At 39.6% G+C, this 19,073-nt stretch overlaps 1 protein-coding gene across 2 annotated transcripts in view; it reads right to left on the bottom strand.

The window, feature by feature from the left end:
- The window catches only part of TMEM131 (transmembrane protein 131), a 221,560-nt gene that overhangs the window by 31,552 nt on the left and 170,935 nt on the right, over positions 1–19,073 (bottom strand). For both annotated transcript variants that reach the window (XM_045827146.1, XM_045827145.1), the window contains exons 26-31: positions 15,834–15,985; positions 15,249–15,391; positions 14,425–14,611; positions 13,192–13,377; positions 12,409–12,567; positions 11,430–12,016 (exon numbers count right to left, since the gene is read on the bottom strand). In XM_045827146.1, the coding sequence (XP_045683102.1) occupies positions 11,430–12,016; positions 12,409–12,567; positions 13,192–13,377; positions 14,425–14,611; positions 15,249–15,391; positions 15,834–15,985 (1,414 nt within the window). The remainder of the gene's footprint in view (positions 1–11,429; positions 12,017–12,408; positions 12,568–13,191; positions 13,378–14,424; positions 14,612–15,248; positions 15,392–15,833; positions 15,986–19,073) is intronic.

The following is a 19,073-nucleotide window of genomic DNA, read 5'->3' on the forward strand; positions in this document are numbered from 1 at the left end:
TTATTTTCTATCTATGAGTATAACTATAGATCCCAGGCTATTGATGTGTTTAGAAATATATAATTTGCTTGCCTAAATTAAAAAGAGAAAAGTCATTTGAAAGGTTAAATTCTAATCACCAACAATAATTTGGGTGTAAGCCCATTTACCATAGCAAATTAAAAGATAAGCCTACTAAATACATACCTATCATAATCAGCTAGGAAAATTTTTGACATGTGGTTAGCCAATGACAACCTCTCTTGGCACTGTCCTTCTGTCCTGATTCAAATGGGTAAGAAGAGTCCTGATGACCCTGTGTGCCCTGCCCCACCAAAACGGCCATTCTCATCCAGTCACATGGTTAGCTGGAAAAGCAAACCTGGGGTCCCTGCTCTCTGAAGCCCCTACTCTCTACTCATGTTCTCTCCTGCCATCCCCAAATACAGAGGTTCTGATCAGAAGTTTTAGACCTGGGGGGGAGGCAAGAAGACTCATTTGGACTCCACCATAAGCTTATTTTGCCACCTAAGCTCTATCATGGGGTTCCTTGTCCTGAATGAGAACTGTAACCATGCTTTTCTTTGGGCTTAGCTGCCAGGACATTTGCAGCCAATTTAACGCTTAAGGGTAACAACTAACTTTATTCCAGGCCTGTTGATATAGCACCAAAATTAAAAAGAAACAAATGAAACAAAAACTGCTTGTCTTTATCCCCTGTCTTATATGTGTTGTAATAATTTAACTATCTCCAATCATTTTAAAAGTAGGCAAAATATAAATTATAAATTCCCCAAACCATCTCCCCCACCCTGGTCTGGTTTGTGGAAAAACATTCTTCCACCAAATTGGTCCCCTGTGCCAAAAAGGCTGGAGACCAACTGCTTAGAGAATCACTAATTCCAGTGGGAATCTGTGTTCCTTCTCATCTTTTAGCTGCTTAAAAGGCTGAAATGAGGCCAATAAATAATAAAGACCAACACATGGTTTACTGGGGTCAGTCCTGGATGTGTAAATTTATTTTCCCCTATTGTTCTAAATAAGCATCAAAAACTGAAAAATACCAAAGAAATACATGGGGAGATCTCTCCAGCAATTCTTTAAGCTAAGGTAAAAAATGTTTCCAAAATTTTATAGAAATCACTACATTACTTTGTCTTATTAAGCTCTGTGCTGAGATAGTGAAGATGCTTGTTCAGCCTGGCAGAAGGGAGAGAAGAATTCTTATTTGTGAAAAACTACAATTCTATTCCAGGGGAGGAATTAATGAGTTTACAAGACAATCCATACTCTGTTGTTGTAGTTTTTCTTGGGTCTAGACACCACTAGTGGCACTAAGGAGAATTAAAAAGGTATACAGGACTAGGAAAGAAAGCTGCACAACCAAAACTTCAGAGCAAACACAGAATTCAATTATTTAGGATTTTCATATAATTGTTCAATTAAATTTTGGATTTGTTTATTGTAGAAATAAAATATCCTGGATAGTCAAAGCAAACTTACTACAATTTAATTTCAGAAAGGATAGCTTCTGTCCTTGTTTAGGCATTTCTCTCCACACCCTATGAGGGCAATTCCTTCCTGCCCTAAAACTCACTGGACGCTTTCTCCACCCCTGCAGCTTGACCTGTTGAATCTCCCACCCCTTGACTTACCCATGATCTCCCTGTCTGTTTGGTCTTCCCCCATCTTGTTAATTCCCCATGACATCCTCACCCATGTTGTTTTGCTGTCTCTGTCCCACAGAACTCCAGCACTGTCTTAGTCCAAAGACCCATTCACCCTCAGGCTGCTGGGTACACAGAGAAATGACAGCACAAGGTGGTATTGCAGTGACCCTCAGCCAGGCGCCCAATGTTGCCCAGGGGGCTGCTCTGCAAATCCAACACTCATGTCCTGTGGACTCCCAAGCTACAGAAATTTCAGCCACTTGGAATTTGACTATTCTAAACTCTCTCTATTTTCTGTTTATACCAGGGTTGTCCAACATTTTGGCACCTCTGGGCCACACTGGAGGGAAAAGAGTTGTCTTGGGCTACACATTAAATACAAACACTAACAAAAACTGATGAGCAAAAAAAAAAAAGGCCCATGTGTAATTTTTGTGATATCCACCACCACAGGTAAGGAAAAAAGTCCTCACGTAATAACTCTAATTATGCAGCAGTCCTTTGAATAATCTTTTAAAATCGTCAAGCAGGTCCCAAGTTAGTGACCACTAATATAGAAGATGAACATATCTCAGTAATAAAACATCACTGACTTTTAAAATATTTTTTTATTATAAAAGTAAAAGAGGGCAACATAAAACTATTGGGATGTTTGACACTGTATTTGAGAAACTAGTTCATCAATAACTGGTTTGATAGAAGTAGTTGCAATTCTCAGTGAGTTCTCCAGGTGTTCATCAGGTATTTTGGTTCTAATTTTACTCTTAATGTGTTTCATTCTTGAAAATAGTTGCTCGAAAATGGAGGTGCTACCAAATAGCAATGACATGAATAAGGTGTGACTGTGAAGCAAGGGGTATTTGTCCATGGGAAGACAGGACCTACAAAAGCCCAGTAAAGAGACACAATCAAAGTTTTATTTAAGTTGAGTGTCAGATCACAGCTCTATGCATTCCATTTGAATATTGCCAGGTAACATATTTATGTCGACTGAAAGTGGAGTCGCAAATACAGCAAAATACTAATTATTTTCCTGGAAATCTTGAAATCTGTTTTCAAATTCTTGTATCAAATTGAAGAGCAAGGCTGCATGTTTTTCACTGTTCACAGGACTGTGCTTAGCCAACGTGTTGAAATACATAAAACTGTTTGCCTTAATTTGAGCTTGCCATATTTCCATTTCATTTGGAGTGCCGATATGGTTTGAAACATGGTATTGATAAGCAGGTTTTCACCTCGAAGACACATTTAACTCATTTAAAGGAGCAGTTAAATCCACTAAAAATGCTAAATCTGTCAGTCAGTTTTCATTGTCAAGTTCTGGTACAAGTTTGTTTTTTGATAGCATAAACGACATGATAACATGTAACAAATCATAAAATGTTTTCAATACCTGGCCTTGACTTAGCCAACTTGCTTCCAAAAAGTAAACAATGTCACCATAGTCAGCATCAGTACTTTTAAGTCACTCCTTGAATTGGCGAGATCCTTTGGCTCTCATGAAATTCATAGTCTTGATGATGATTTGCATGATGTTATCTATTTTTAAAGCTTTAGTGCATACATTTTCTTGATGTATTTTGCAATTACTTCATCAAACATGAGTTTTGGGTGGCAACTGCATCGTCTTCTATTAATTTTACAAGTCCTTCTCTTTCATCTGCCATCGCTGGGGCACTATCAGTAACTGTACCAGATGTGTTGACAATGGACGAAGAAAATGGCTTTAACATATTTTGTACTGTATAAATTTCTTGATTTAATTGTGTCTTTTAATGGCACTGAAGAAGCTCTTTCTTCAGTGACATTGTATTTGTCACTTTAACAAAACTGTCAAGTTGAGCCATATCTGTAGCATCAGTGCTACATCCATCGCCAAAGCATAACATTTAAAATTAGCAGCTTTACTCTCCAAACTTTTTTTGACAGATTTTTCCAGTTTCTTCAATTTGCCTGACTACAGTCTGGTGAGACAAACTGATTTTGGAAATATCCCCCCCTTTTTCAGGGCAAATTATATCTGCCATGCTGTCTATACATTATTTAATAAACTCACCATCAGTAAATGGTTTTTTTTTTGCTATTAAATATGCTACCACATAACTTTTACAATGGAATGCACCTGAGTTATAACTTTTTGAAAAAAATTTTGAGAAGACAGACTTTTTATCAGTTCTATTTTGTCCTTATGACACATTCTTTCATATGCACTGAATTTGGCAGCATGTTTCTGCATATAATGTTTGAATTATAGTCTTTGAAAATTTGTACAAATTCCCTACAAATTAAGCAGAGTGCCTTACTATTTACCTCAACAAAAAAGTAGTTCACCTGTCCACTTTTCATTGAACAATCTTCCTTCATCTGTAATTTTTCTTTTGAGATGTTGTAGAAGCCATGCTGGGATTAAAAAAATAATAATAAGGGACTTTATTTACTTTTATTGTTTTTAAAGATTTATTTATTTTTTGAGAGAAGAGAAGGGAGGGAGAAAGAGATGGAGAGAAACATCAATGTGTGGTTGCCTCTTGCACACCCCCAGCTGGAGGCCAGACCTGCAACCCAGGCATATACCCTGACTTAGAATTGAACCAGCAACCCTTGGTTTGCAGGTCAACACTCAATCCACTAAGCCACATGAGCCCGGGTGTACTTTATTTACTTTTATTATGAAAATTAACTGACAGGAAAAGAGAAATAAGGTTTGCCTTTTCACAGCCCCCTCTGCTGCTGATGCAGGGCAAGTTGGAGGGCTGACTGTAAAATGTGGCAGGTGATGTGTGAGGTGCTGCTGAGGTGTGGAAATACCTTTAATAATCAAATAAGAATGCTTACCTGACTTCTAAATAACATTAAATGCCTAACATTGCAATGGTAGGTTGAAATATTATTGACAATTGCTGCCTCGCTACATCACCATGAGCACATGTAATGTCTGATGGTATCAATTCTACTGTCTGTGCTTGGAAGATAACACACTGGAAGTCGCACACCGTTGTAGAACTGAAGTCACACATGCGTATAAATAGCGTGAGCATATGTGTGTTTATTTTATATGATATTACGATATGTAATTACAAATAAATTTCATAATGTTTTAAGTAAATTTACGATTTTGTGTTGGGGCCATCCTGGTCACCCTGGGCTGCATGCAGCCGTGGGCTACGGGTTGGACACCCCTGGTTTAATATCTTACCATCTCTCCCTTAGTCTCAGCAGCTGTTATTTTAGTTCAAAATAAAAAGCTCCCCTACCTCTCTGTGCTGTCTCCTCACCTCTACCAATTCACCTGCATTCACATACTGATGGACTAAGTGTCTTTTATCATCTATTGAACTGGGTTTCACTGCACCCTACCTCCTTGGGCATTTGGTTTTCACCAACTACCTCATTTGCTTCTCTTCTTTTTGAAGGAAGTGGCACAGCTTAGGTAAGGCAGGCCTGGGCTTGGCCCTACATCTGCCTGATGTAGCTTTCTGAAACTGAAGACGCAGTGTCACATCAACGCCAATCACAGCGGTGTATGAGGCATGCAGAGTTGTGTCAGTGGCATTTGCAAGTGCTGACCAACACCACTGCTCTCAGCTTCACTGGCTTTTTGTCTTTGGCTCATAGGTATTTTCAAGTATCATGTTCCCTTTTTTTCTTCATTAAAAACACTACCATACAATATATGGCTTCCCTTTTCTTGTTAAAAATTAAAGACCAGTGAAGCTACAGAGTAAACCCTCCCCACCCTACTTCACTCACTTGCCCACCAACATGTACACATATACTAAGTGGCTGCTGGAAACAGTCGGATGTGAGAGGTACTCTCTAAGTTATGTAACTTGCTTTCTAGTCTTATCACTTCACAGAACTATTCTTGTTGAGGTCAGAATCATGTCTTAGCTGTCATCTCCTCTGTAGAGCTTTGGTCTCCCTTTCTTTCTCCTGGCCTCGCTGGGATATGCAGCCCACACCTCTACCTTCTTTCTGACATGCTCTCTGTTGGCCACCTTTTGCCAGCCTTGCTCTCAGAACGGTTTTCAGCCCCCTGCTTGTCCAATTTATCATCCTCAAGACCAAGCTCTAATTGGACATTTCTGCTGGAAGTTCCACATCCACCTTCAACTCAGGCAGGTGCCATTTCCTGCCCTAATAATAATCGTAACAGTAGCTGTACCCTACAACGTAAATAGGAGCTATCTTATCCACTTTAAAGATATCAGATGGAGGCTTGGAGAAGTAATTTTCCCCAAAGTCACACAGTCAGTAGGATACCACACAGGATTTAATCTGGGCCTGCCTGAGGGCAGACCCTTACCTCAGGATCCCAAGCCCCAATGTTTCACCTGCCCTGGATAGAGAAATGGCGATGGCCACAAAATGCCACCACTGCTTCAATGAGTGTAGATATTAAGAACTGACAGCACCAGATTCAGAGCTTTCTCTGTAACTCTCAGTCCAACAATCCCTAAGGCTTATGTGTTAGAGGGGGAAAAACCACAGAAGTACAGAATCTACAGACTATCCAGCTGTACAAGGCCCTGCTTGGGCCAGCAATGAACAGACGGCCCTTCTGGGTGCCACCTTCCACGAGCAACAGTGACTGGAGGAAAGACTAGAGAAATGGCTGGATGGCCTGCAAGCCACTCAACCCCAAGAGGGTGAGATCCAGGGAGATCACATTCATTTGAAGAGGTCACTCTGAACAGTTTCCCAAAGCTAAAAATGACATGAACTGTTTACAAGACTTTTTTTTTCTTTGAGATATTGAGGGTGTGGGAGGAAGAACAGAGTCCTTGTGAAAAGAGAAGGTTCATATTTAATGTAAACATGATGACTATTTGCAGGGGTTGGGGTAAGCTTTAGACTCACAGGGATATCAAACTTTTTGGCATCTCTGTGCCACACCGGAAGAAGAGTTGTCTTGGGCCACACATTAAATTCATTGTGACATATAATAACAAAAAAAATATCTCATAATGTTTTAAGTAAATTTACAATTTTGTGTTGGGCCACATTCATGGCCATCCTGGGTTGCATACGGCCTGCCGGCCACAAGTTGGACAACCCTGCTTAGAGGGATTAGAAAGCTTTTATGACATACCACTATTCTATAACTCTCAGATCAATGCCCACCTGTCAAAGTTCATTTAAAAGACTGGTTTACTGTATGTACATTATACATCAATAAAAACACTGTTAAAAAAAAAAAAAGACCTGACTCTTTCGTTCTTTTGAAATAGCAGCAGTGGGAAGGATAGCAGGCAGAGTGACCACTCATATGCAGCCTATAATACTGTGTCCTCATGGAATTACTAATAATGTGATACCCATACTCCACCTTTAAGTATCTTTTAGTAGGTCAGCTCTAGGACCACGTGAAAATTAAAATATAGTCTTTCATTTTAAAATTTATGTTCTAGATGAATGACCTTGAAAATAAAAATGGACCTATCCTTCTGATGCTAAGGGACTATCTCAGACACAGGCAACAAAGGATTCAATCTGACAACCAAACTCTTTCTTTCTGGTAATAACAGGTTATATCCATTTATTCTATTCATTCCCTTGATATGGGAAAAACATATTAGGTAACCTGATCTAACCAAAAAACTCTAAGAATATTACTATAAAAGTACACTAAAATATGTACATTCTATTAATGATAACAAAAAAAGATTTCTGAGGAAGAAACTAATATACTGAAGATATGTTACTATTTTATAAATCCACATGTACATACTATTTATTTTTATTCAATCAAGGATAGTCTCTTTAATAAACAGTGCTGGGAAAAACAGATATCCACAAGAATGAAACTGGACCTCTATCTCACACCACTCACAAAATTAAACCAAATGGATTACAGATTTTTTGTGTGTCACTTTTTAAAAAAATTTAGGTTCAATTGTTGATATATATGTATTTACTGCCATTTTATTAGTCATATATTTATCTTTTTCTCCCTCATCCTTCTTAAAGACCCTTTAACATTTCTTGCAATATTTGTTTGGTGGTGATGAACTCCTTTAGTTTTTTCTTGTCTGGGAAGCTTTTTATCTATCTTTTGATTTGATCTGATTTTTAAAAAGATTTATTTATTTTTAGAGAGAAGGGGAAAGGAGGGAAAAAGAGAGGGAGAGAAACATTGATGTGTGATTCCTTGCATCTCACATGCCCCCAACTGGGGACATGACTCTCAACCTAGCCATGTGCCCTGACTGGGAATTGAACTGGAGACCTTTCAGTTTGCAGGTGTTCAGTCCACCGAGCCACACTAGCCAGGGCTTTGGTCTTTGATTTTAAATAATAGCCTTGCTGGGTAGCATAATCTTGGTTTTAGATCCTTGCTTTACATCATTTTGAATATTTCTTGCCATTCCCTTCTGGCCTGCAAAGTTTCTTTTGAGAAATCAGCTGTTGGTCTTATGGGAGCTACCTTGTAAGTAACTAACTGCTTTCCCCTTGCTGCTTTCAAGATTCTCTTTGTCTTTAATCTTTGGCATTTTAAGTATAATGTCTTGCTGTGGACCTCTTTGGGTTCATCCTATTTTGGACTCTTTTAAGCTTCTTGTACTTGTATGCCTATTTCCTTCACCAATTTTCTGTCATTATTTTTTTCAAATGGGTTTTAATTTTGTTTTCTCTCTTCTCCTTTTGGAACTTCCATGATGCGAATGTTCCTTACATTATCCTTATTTTTAAAATTCTTTTTTTCTTTCTCTTTTTTTGCTGTTCTAATTGGGTGTTTTTTGCTTATATTCTAAACCATTGATTTGATTCTTGGCTTCATCTCTACTATTGACTCTGTGCAAATTATATGTTATTTCAGTTAGTGTATCCTTGACTGGTTCTTTTCTTATGGTTTCCATGTCCTTTTTTATGCTACTGAAGTTCTCACTAAATTCTTTTAGTATCCTTATAACCATGGTTTTGAACTCTGTACCTGTTAGTTTGCTGGCCTCTATTATATTTAGTTCTTTTTTTGGTGCTTTTACTTGGGATCTGTTTGTCTCCTCATTTTGGATGCCTCCCTGTGTTTGTTTCTATGTATTAGGTAGAGCTGCTATGTTTCCTAGACTTGGCCGATTGTAGTAGGTGTCCTGTAGGGTACAGTGGCACAGCCTCCCCATTCACCTCTACTGGGCACTCCAGGTACAATCTCCATATGGGCTGTATATACCTTCCTGTGGTAGTTGAGCCTTGATTGCTGTTGGCAACTAACATTCAATTGGAGGGAATTACCCCCAGGCTGACTGACTTCAAGGACTAGCTCGGACCACCATGGAGGATCAGCTGTGCAGAGTCCCAGTAAATATACCTCTTGAATGTGTGACTTGTAGAGGTAGTTGGGTGGTGCTTCAATATGGTCTGAAGCTGTCCACCAGGTGTACTGGCTCTGGGGCCTCCTGGGAGATGCAGGCCAAGGTCAGCTGTGGCCTGGCATGAGTAACAAAACTATCTGCAGATGGCTGCTACTTGTGTGGGGCTTGGAAGTGCCCAGGAGAAGCCAAGTAGTGAACCAAGGCCAGCTGGACTAGTTCTAGATCTAAGGCTACACAGCAAGAGTTTGGGGCATGCTGAAGCCAGATGCTGCTTGTTTGTGAGATTTTAGGAAAGTATGAAGCATGAATCAGGACAGACGGGACACAGGTTGAGTAAGCACTTGTTGGGTGGGGTGAGATCTCAGGGAATCACCAGGCAAGGCTAGTAATATGAGCCAGACTGCTGGAGACTCAGATATGGTGCCAGCCCATTGGCTTTGTGAGGGGAGGGCTCAGAAAAGGAACGATGGCCTCTGCCAGCATTTCAGCCTAGGAGAAAGCTGTCTCTCCAGCTCTCGCCTGTATGCCATACAATTTAGTTCCTTCCTGTACATCCCTGCTGCCTTAGTGCTAGAACTCAGAGGGAGTGAGTCTGAATAAGTCCATGCATAGACCCTTTAAAAGGAACTGCCTGAGACTCCCAGAAGCCCTCTGTCTCACTCAACCACAATTCCTACCAGTTTTTACATCCATAATTTATGCGGGCTCCTCTTCCTGGCATTGGAACCCTGGGCTGGCGGGCCTAAAGTGGAGCTGGGATCCCTTGTTCCTCAGGGGGGTTCTCTGCCTACAAAATATCCCTCCTGATTTTTATCTGCCACACACAAGTGTGGGACTAGCCCATTCCATGTCACTGCCCCTCCTAGAAGTCTTGATGTGGTTCCTTCTTTATATCCATAGTTGCAAGACTTCTGTTCACCTAGATTTCAGGTGGTTCTGAATGCTGGTTGTTCTGCTGTTCTATTGTAATTATGATGTCCCAAATGCATGTAGTTCTAAAAGGACTCTATATAATCATCTTCATATCACTATAATAAGAAATTCTCTACAGAAAACCCCTGAACTCTGGGGATGTCAGGTTTTTTTGGTCATATGGCTGCAGAGTTCTCTGCTCCTTGTGTAAACCAAAGGTAAACCTCCTTGGAACATCAATTCCAAGTACTTAAATAGGCCTGGAGTAACATGCATTGGGATGGCTGATACAGAACAGAAAAGAAGATGCAAAAATGTTCAGGATGTAAAGGATTAAATGGAAATACAGCTAGGCCATTTATTCCTTTCTACATTTGATTCTGGAAGTTACCCATTAGCCTACCTGCGTATGTATGTGTGATATGTAGACTTTTAAGATGGCTCCCAGTGACCTCACCTCCTCGTATTTGTGTTCTTATGGAATTCTCTCTCCTGAACTGTGGGCAGGACCACATTGCTAATGACCAGACTATTGCAGAATAGATGGGATGTCACTTCCAGGAGTAGGTCATAAGAGACTGACTTCTGTCCTACCAGCTTGTTTTCTCTCTTGCCTTCTTCCATTCTCACTCTGGAGAAGTCAACTGTTTTGAGCTGCTTTATAAAGAGGACCCATGACAGGCACCGCATCCAGCAAGGAACTTGCAACCATTAGTTCAATAGGTCATGAAGAATGAATCCTGCCATCAACCACCTCAGTGAGCTAGGAAGCAGATCCATCCTCAACCCTACCCAGCACTTTGAGTGCAGTCCTTTGAGAGCCAGAGAACCCAACTGAGCTACACCCTGAAGTGTGACCCATAGAAATTGTGAGTCATTTGTTACCAAGGAAAAGATAACTAATAGACTATGTAGAACTCCAAAGCAGGGGTCAGCAAACTTTTTCTTTAAAGGGCTAGACAGTAAGTATTTTTAGGTTTGTGAACCCTACAGTCTCTGTAGCAGCTACTCAACCCTGTTGTTGCAGCACAAAAGTGGCCACAGATAGTATATAAACAAATGGATGTTGCTGTGTGCCAATAAAACTTTAAAAAAATTGGTGGTGATTTTTGTAAATAGGTGGTGATTTGGCTCACCAGCTGTAGTTTGCCAACCCATGCTCTAAAGTACAAAAATACCTGTACAAAAATACTACTTTTTGAGTTAAAACGATCTCCACTTTACTACTGTGTTAAAAATTATTTAAGCAATTAGACAAAAGCTCAATCTAGCACAATTACACAATAGTCACAGGCAGTTGAAAGAAAAACAGATGTTTAATAAATTTCTGAATTTGGTCAGTAATCTAAAAACACAAGTATGTTTTATGACAAATGGCTACCTCTTTTGCATTTTGACATGGAGAAGCTGAAGTCCAATGCTGGAGCTAAATATGACCCAGAAGAATGCCTACTGAATTACTATACATCACAACTCTGACCACAACAGTGGCTGAGACACGCACTGGCTTTCCCCTCATGCAGCATGCTGTTCCACAGTGAGAACAGAAGCTTACCTTTGTTTTTTGATAGTGGTGATGGTGGCTGCTCTGTAAACACGTCTAGGGTTGGGGCATCATGGTGGTCAAAATCTTTGTCCATGGCTTCTATGAGACTGGTGATGTCGGAGTCTTCTGAGCTGTGCCTTGTGCTGTTGGCATGTTCTGAGTGGGAAGGGTGTGCAAGGGGGGTGGGTGACAGCCTTCCGGGCTGTGGCTCCTGGTGCTGAGGCACTGGTGGTGATGGGGGTGGAGGAGGAGACTGCTGCTCCAGCGTCAGGTGGACATGATGCTGGCTGCTGTGCTGGCTCTGTTTTGTACCTTTGGACTTCCTGCCTGCTGTGTGACCCTGGGCCACTGTATTTGAGTCGAGGACCAAGGGACCTGCTTTGCTAGCAGACTGTGCAGAAGTCCTGCTAGAGGTACTGGAGCTGTTTTTGGCTCTGACATTGTCCACGTCAGCTGAGTTTCTACTGCTGTGACTGCTGTGTGAATGGATGGATGGCCCACACGGTTTATGACTCCCTGTACCAGGTCGGGATGATGAGCCACCTGTGCCACAGAACCCCCGACTGTGACTGGAGTCACAGCTGAGTGTGTTCAAGCTGAAAAAGGACAAAGTGCTATCAGTAAGTAGCCACCTACAAAATCTTAAATAAAAAAATTATTTCATCAGTAAAGCCATCACAAATATAAATATTCCAAGGAAAAACAAGAAATGAGGATGCTTCTCACAACTCTATATGATCTATTCTTTTTGAAAATTTAGGAATTGAGTCACAGTCTAAGAATATTTTAACCCTCACTAATATAATGAAAACATGATTATTTGCTATAAGTTCTTAGTAACTAAGAATTGCATACAGTGCATTATTAAGTAATTAAAACTAAGATTCCCCCTTACCCCAAGTAAAGATGAAAGAGAAAGCTAGTTTTCTTTTATTTACATCAACCAAATCTATATATACTAGAATCTATTTTCAGCCTGTGAACATACTTTCCTTCAGATGAAATACCAATGATTCTCCTGAGATCAAATGGTCTTCCCACATCAAAGGGTGGGTTTGAGGCCTCAAAGGATAGTCGCCTTCGAAATGGCTCCCAAATTCCTTGAGCTTCTAAATAGGCTGTTCCAATGACCAAAAGAAAGAGGGCACTGTGGGGATGGAGAGGGAGAATCAGGATTCATGTGTCAGTGCAGGAGTAACCAAATTGGATTTAAAGGTAGGGTTCCTCGGCAAAGTACAATATGATGTAAAAAAACCAAAGATGTCTATGAAAGTTTTAAATTTTTACAGAATGCCAATTTACACTAAGGCTCATACAGGGGAAATAATTATTTGTATCAGAACAGTCACTGAAGGATACTTTTCCTTTTATCAAGAAACAGATTTTATCTTTTTTCTTCTAGTTTTAACTCTAGGTCAACTCTATTTCCTTAAAGGATGTGTGGAGTAACTATGTAAATTAATTTAGAGGTGAGTATATCTGATTCTCAAAACACAAACAAACATACTGATAAATTAGGAATTTCCCTTTTAAGAAATTAACATATACTTAATTTATATAGCAAATTTCAAAGGCAGACAAACTTTTATCATATATGCCACCAAAAAGGGCTCAGTTTTGACTGCTTCCACGGGATGTGGAGCAGATACGTAAGCCAGACCGTCTATTTGTGCAAGGCTCCCCAGCACTCAGAACATGACTGTCACACAGTGGGCATTTGATGAACAATGTCAAGTAATGCTAAATACCAACTTCAAAAGAAGACAAGTACCTCATTATTCCTGAGATGATAATATACAGAGCCAGCTCCCAGTTGGGCCTGGGTAGGGCTTCTGCACAGGTTGCTAACATATGGTATGGAAGAGATGCATTCAATACAAATACAAATTCAGAGCCACTGGTTGTTATAAACTTCAGTTCACGAATAACCCTAGAAGCTGTGAAATCAGGAGTAAACCTAAAACATAATGATGGCAGTTAAGACCAAATTTTAAAAATATACTGCAAGCAATTTAAACATAATATCAGAGTCATATGCCTTTGAAACATAACAGAATTTGTTTGATAACTTTTATTTAACTTCTTCATTTTAAGATAGAGAAAGTTGTTTCCCATGAGGTTAATAACAAAACAACTATATTCTGTAGGTAACTGGAAAAATAACATAAAGAATACAACAGTCTGCTCCCTGCAATAATTAATTCAGAAAGTGGTCTCTGAGCTTCCTTCCCTTCCCTTCTCCTTTCTCTAAATCCACACTGTTTTCCCAGGATACATTCCCAATAATGCCTTTAAAAAAAACCCATCTAAGTTCCAGTGATCTTTTTTTTTGTCTGCTGTAGTACTGCTTTCTTCCCAATTATTGTATTTTTATGTTTGTTAACTGTATGTTTCCCAACTAGATGATGTGCACATGAGGAAAAAGGTGTGTCATTCCTCACTGTTCCTTCAACGGAGTACTAAATGTAGTAACTTGTTAAGTCAGTGTCCACTTAAGATCATGACACTGTCATTCAATTAAGGGGACAAGGTTACATTTTCTTACATAAATTTTACAATATAACAAGTTGGCAATTAGTTAAAATATGCGGTAACTATCATTTATACAGGAATTAAAACTGTTTTGACAAAAATACTACATATTCTTACATGGTACAACATGGAAAAACTGCACATGTGATGTGTTTCCTTTGTTGCTGAGACTATGAACTTACAGTCACCAATACCTTCTGCTTTAACACAACCCCGAAAATAATTCTGAAACTGGTTTCTAAGGTTATCTGATCCACTCTGGGGACAGAAGAAGTTTCACAATTTTGAAAACAAAGATATAAAAAAATAACCAGACTGAGTGAAAAAAAAAAAAAAAAGAAAAAGTAAATACATTTGTGGATAAAAACCTTTTTCGGGTTAAATATGAGAACATTTTGCAGTTTCAATAACTCTAGTATGAAAAGTTAATGGGAAGCTAGTGATTCATTATACTTCATCAGAAAATACTTACAATATAATTATGTCTTTAGAGGCATTGGCGCTTAGTGCAAACCCTTGACAATTAACAACTTTGAAGCCATATCCCTCACAGGAATACCCACTGACTTCAATGGTTTGTATGTGAATTTGAAGTTGTCCTGTATTTTCTACTTTAAATGTTCTTTTCAATGTGAAATTTGGTTCTCTCAGTTTCAAACCTAATGGAAAAAAATGCAGAGTGAATATAAATCTTGCAACCATGTGCCCCAGGTCCAAATGATAAATGTTTCCACATGAATGCACCTGGAGATTATGAAGTAATTCCTCATGCCAAAGAATTCAGCTTTACCCAGGTATCAGCAGGAAATACTCCACTTTGTATGTCCTTTTAGATGCCAAAAGTTTGACTTTGCTTTATCTTTTACACTTAGAATAAGTCATCTAAGGCATGAAATGAATACTGGTATCTTTTTTTTTATAGATTTATTTTTAGAGAGGGGAAGGGAGGGAGAGAAACATTAATGTGTGATGCCCTCTCGTGCACCCCCTACTGGGGACCTGGCCCAGAACCCAGGCATGTGCTTTGACTGGGAATTGAACCAATGACCCTTGGGTTCACAGGCTGGCATTCAATCCACTCAGCTATTATTACCAGCCAGGGTGGCACTTTAAATATTTTAAGATCCAAATCAAACAACCCTGAAAGCAAGTCAGTGTGTTTCCTTAAAACTCTGAAGTATTCATCAGTGATACACACACGTGCACAGACAGAAATGCTCTTCTTGTTTTTGGAATTAATTACAGCTGAAAACAAATGCTGAAGTTTATTCCTGTGGACTGGTTAGCGATACTTACTATCTGTACAATCTTTTAATAATGGTTCTGTGATTTTAAAGCGTAAGGAACTCCCTGGGCCCGGAAGCTTGCCTGCTACCCTCAAGCTCTCAGTTGTTCCTTGTCCTTGGACCATCAGAGCATCCATCACGGTCAGGTTATTTCTATGCAAGAAAAAGAATCACAGATTTTTCATCACTCTTGGCTTATTGGCTAAGATCAAGTGAAGGACCACAGATTTTCTCTTATTACATTTGCATAATACTTTGATCTATAATTTTACCATGATTTTATAAACCACCATGTAGAATACAGTAAATTTAAGAGTAAGACATGTATACTTTAAAAATTTAAAAATATTTATGCAAAGAAGAGCAAGTTTTTAGTTTTTAAGTCATACATGGCACAGTAAGACACTATTAGGTTTTTTAGCTATAAACATAATCACAAAATAATGTTTCATCATGTACTGTGTGTGCGTGCATGTTTCTTGGACAAAGGAAAAAACCATTTCCAGGTATTAAATATGCAAATTCATACTGAAACAAATCAAGAACTTCTACAGAAGCGCTAAAAATTACCCCATACTTAAACCACAGACCATACCTGATTATGATTAGTGAAGAAACAGTTCTGTTGTGAACTGGAGTAAACTTTACTCTGACAGACCTCTTTTCTCCAGGTTTTAAAATGAGGTTGAAGATAAAATGTTGAGAGAGACCCTCTGTGAGTCCTGTTGAACTCTGCAGTGGGTGAGCCTTGGATCATTGGGTAACAAAGAGCAGTCATTAATATAGTTTCTGGAAAAATGTTTTTTCCTTTACCCCATCTACAGCCCAGTATTACTAGCTTCTTGAGTTGATTATGTAAACAACTTTATCTCTCATGATTTAAACACTGTTTAGCTGATAAGCAGAGCTAGGCAGCCAGTGCATTCAGTCCCCAAATGGGCTTTCTTCCCAGGACACCGAAGGGGACAGGTGTCAAAGTCTTCATGTTTGTATTAGGCACGTTTTTATATACAGATCTTTTAACTTTGAAATATAACATACAGAAAAGGACACAAGCCTAAGATAAATAGCTCAATGTTTCAAAGCAAAGCAAACAGCTGTATAACCAACACCCAGTACCCCAGAGTCCTCTCCACCTGCCGTCATTGCTGTCCTGCTCCTCCCTCTGAGGGCTATCTGCTGAAGGGTCTTAAGGTTGCATCTTATTTTTTGTTTGCAAAAAAAAATTCCAATTCACATTACTCTATCTTTGAATTTTATTTTGAAAGCTAAGCATGTAATTGCCATTTCATAAACACCCGGTGATTTAATGTTGGAAGAATTGCTTAGTTTAATAATCAAAATATAACTTCTTGATAGCAAGTTACAGATTATTAAAAGAAAATCAAGTGGTTCTTGGATCCTGCCCCTTGCCTTTTCCTATCCTTTCTCACTTGAGTTCCCACTGAGTCAACCATGGTGGGGTTCCAGTGCACCCTGCTGCTTCTGCTGGGCCTGGTCTTGGCCCAGGCCCTGGCCCTGGCTTCATCAGCCCTCACAAGCTCCAGCAAGCCTCTCCTGCCCAGTGGCCTAGTAGAGGCAGACGTCAATGAGGAGGGCATACAGCAGGCGTTCAACTTTGCCCTGAGCTAGTACAACAAAGCAAGCAACAACCCCTCCCACAGCTGTGCCATGCGGGTGGTATACGCCTGCAAGCAGGTTGTAGCAGGTTGTATATGCCTGCAAGCAGGCTGTGGCTGGGCTTAACTACTTCTTAGATGTGGAAATTGTTCGCCAAGTCCCAGCCTAACTTGGCAAGCTGTCCCTTCTGTGTCCAGCCATACCTGACAAAGAAAGCACACTGCTCTTTCTAGATATACACTGCCCCTTGGTTGGGCAAGACCTACATGGTAAAGTTCAGCTGCCAGGGTGCACAGAGGATATGTGACAGGCTGGGCCACACTGACTGCCTCTCACTTACACTCCTTCAACTTAGTGGTCTTCTCAGTCTGCTGGTCCCAGAAGACAAATAGAGAAGGCTTCTTGAGCATCATCTGAACAGCTAAGTGGCTCTAACTTGTTTCTTTCTTTTAATTGCTTTCTAGATGCACCATCCCTGGTGCACACGTTCTGCACCTATCCTACACAATAAAAAGTAACATCAGCTAGAAAAAGAAAAAGAAAACCATAGCTCATACTTAAGGATATACTGCTGTGACTTTTAAGTAACGTTAAGTTTCAAGTTTCTGTGGAAAGGGTTGGCAGCACTTGGCTGTGAATGTCCATGCTCTTCCTGGCTCTGCTCATGTGGAAGGAGAGAGAGTTCTGTATGCCTTTTCTACTCTACTTGGCAGTTAGGGTTAATACACAGAGATCCACCTACCTGCATATGAATGATTCTACAAACATGACTTATAGTCAGCTGACTTAATGCAGCACATTTCTTCTTATCTCTTCCACTTCTGAGGCAGTTTTCCCCTGTGTCTAACATTCTTTTCCATTAATGTCTAGTGGGGCAAAAGAATATTCTGACTGCTCTAAATGGTAAGTAAGTTCCCCTTTAAATAAACTATTCTGGGTAATAGATGGCCACGTCATACATTTCCGACAAACATTAGCTAATATAAACTCTGATGACTTGGGAAATACTTTAGATGTTGTAGTGCCTCAGGAATAGCATTAAGGGCCTCAGAAATTCTCCATAATTTTGTAGTGGTGGTTTTCAAAGAGTGACTCATTCACCCTTGGAGATCTCAGAGATCTTTTCAGGGCATCCATGGTGTCAGAACAATTTCCCCCAAACTGACAGACACTATCTGCCTTTTTCAGAGTGCTGACTTTTGTACTGGTGGTCAGCAAAAACAATGGTGGGTAAATCTGCAGACCCTTTAGCACAAAGCAGGGTAGTAGTATCAAAATTCCTGAGAAGCCACTGTATTCTTCGCTGCATGCACATGAAGTTAATAGAAGCAAGTTCTGGATTAAACAACAGTAAACATCAATCTTATTAAGTTTCCCCTGGACGCATGTCCTTTTCACATTCCATGTGATAAAATGGGCAGTATGCATAAAGCACTACTGCTGCACACTGAGGTGTCATGTTGTCTTAAGACACTCTCATTGAGGTGCAAACTGAACTCACTGCTTTTCTCATGGAACATCATTTATATTTGAGGAAATGACTGACAGGCAACCTATGGTTATTCAGATGGAGTGTTTGGTAGACATTTTAATGAAAATACAGTGCACTTGTCTCTTTAGGGAAAACAACTTAAGTATTTGCTGCCAATGATACAAGTCCAGCATTTGAGCAGATATGGAAAAAAGGTATCATACATCAAAAAGAGAACAAAAAGCAAAGTTAACATGTGTGTAAGGAAAAGTCAGGAGGATTAAGACAGCCTCATCAGCGAAGGCTTCACAGCTAGCAGGGCAGCATGAACAGAATGTTTAGGGATGGATGTGCTACCTGGCAGGGCTGAATGAAGTGAACTGAGACTAAGAGACTTCAGCAGTTTGTAGGTGGCTTTAGTTCCAAGTGCTAATTTCTTGACTGGTACATACCCTACACATTATGGTCTTATAAGATGAGTGGTTAGTGCCTGCTCATCTTGACCTGTATGATAGAGAATTATTTTGTTCCTAGAACAAATCATTTTATGTATACTTTATTGATATTGATTCAAGGGTATCTACTGGGTGAAAATTATGCTACCGTGCTAAGGTATGAAAACAGCCAGCCATGAATCTGGCATTCATGGAGCTTACAATTTTATTAGAAAGTATATAAAATAAAAATTTTAATGATCAAGCACAATATTTTGAGGTTTAATAAAAACAAATTATATTAGTATAT

Source organism: Phyllostomus hastatus, unplaced genomic scaffold (assembly GCF_019186645.2).
Source record: "Phyllostomus hastatus isolate PE091 unplaced genomic scaffold, TTU_PhHast_1.1 phas_scaffold_78, whole genome shotgun sequence".
Classification (NCBI taxonomy): Eukaryota; Metazoa; Chordata; class Mammalia; order Chiroptera; family Phyllostomidae; genus Phyllostomus; species Phyllostomus hastatus.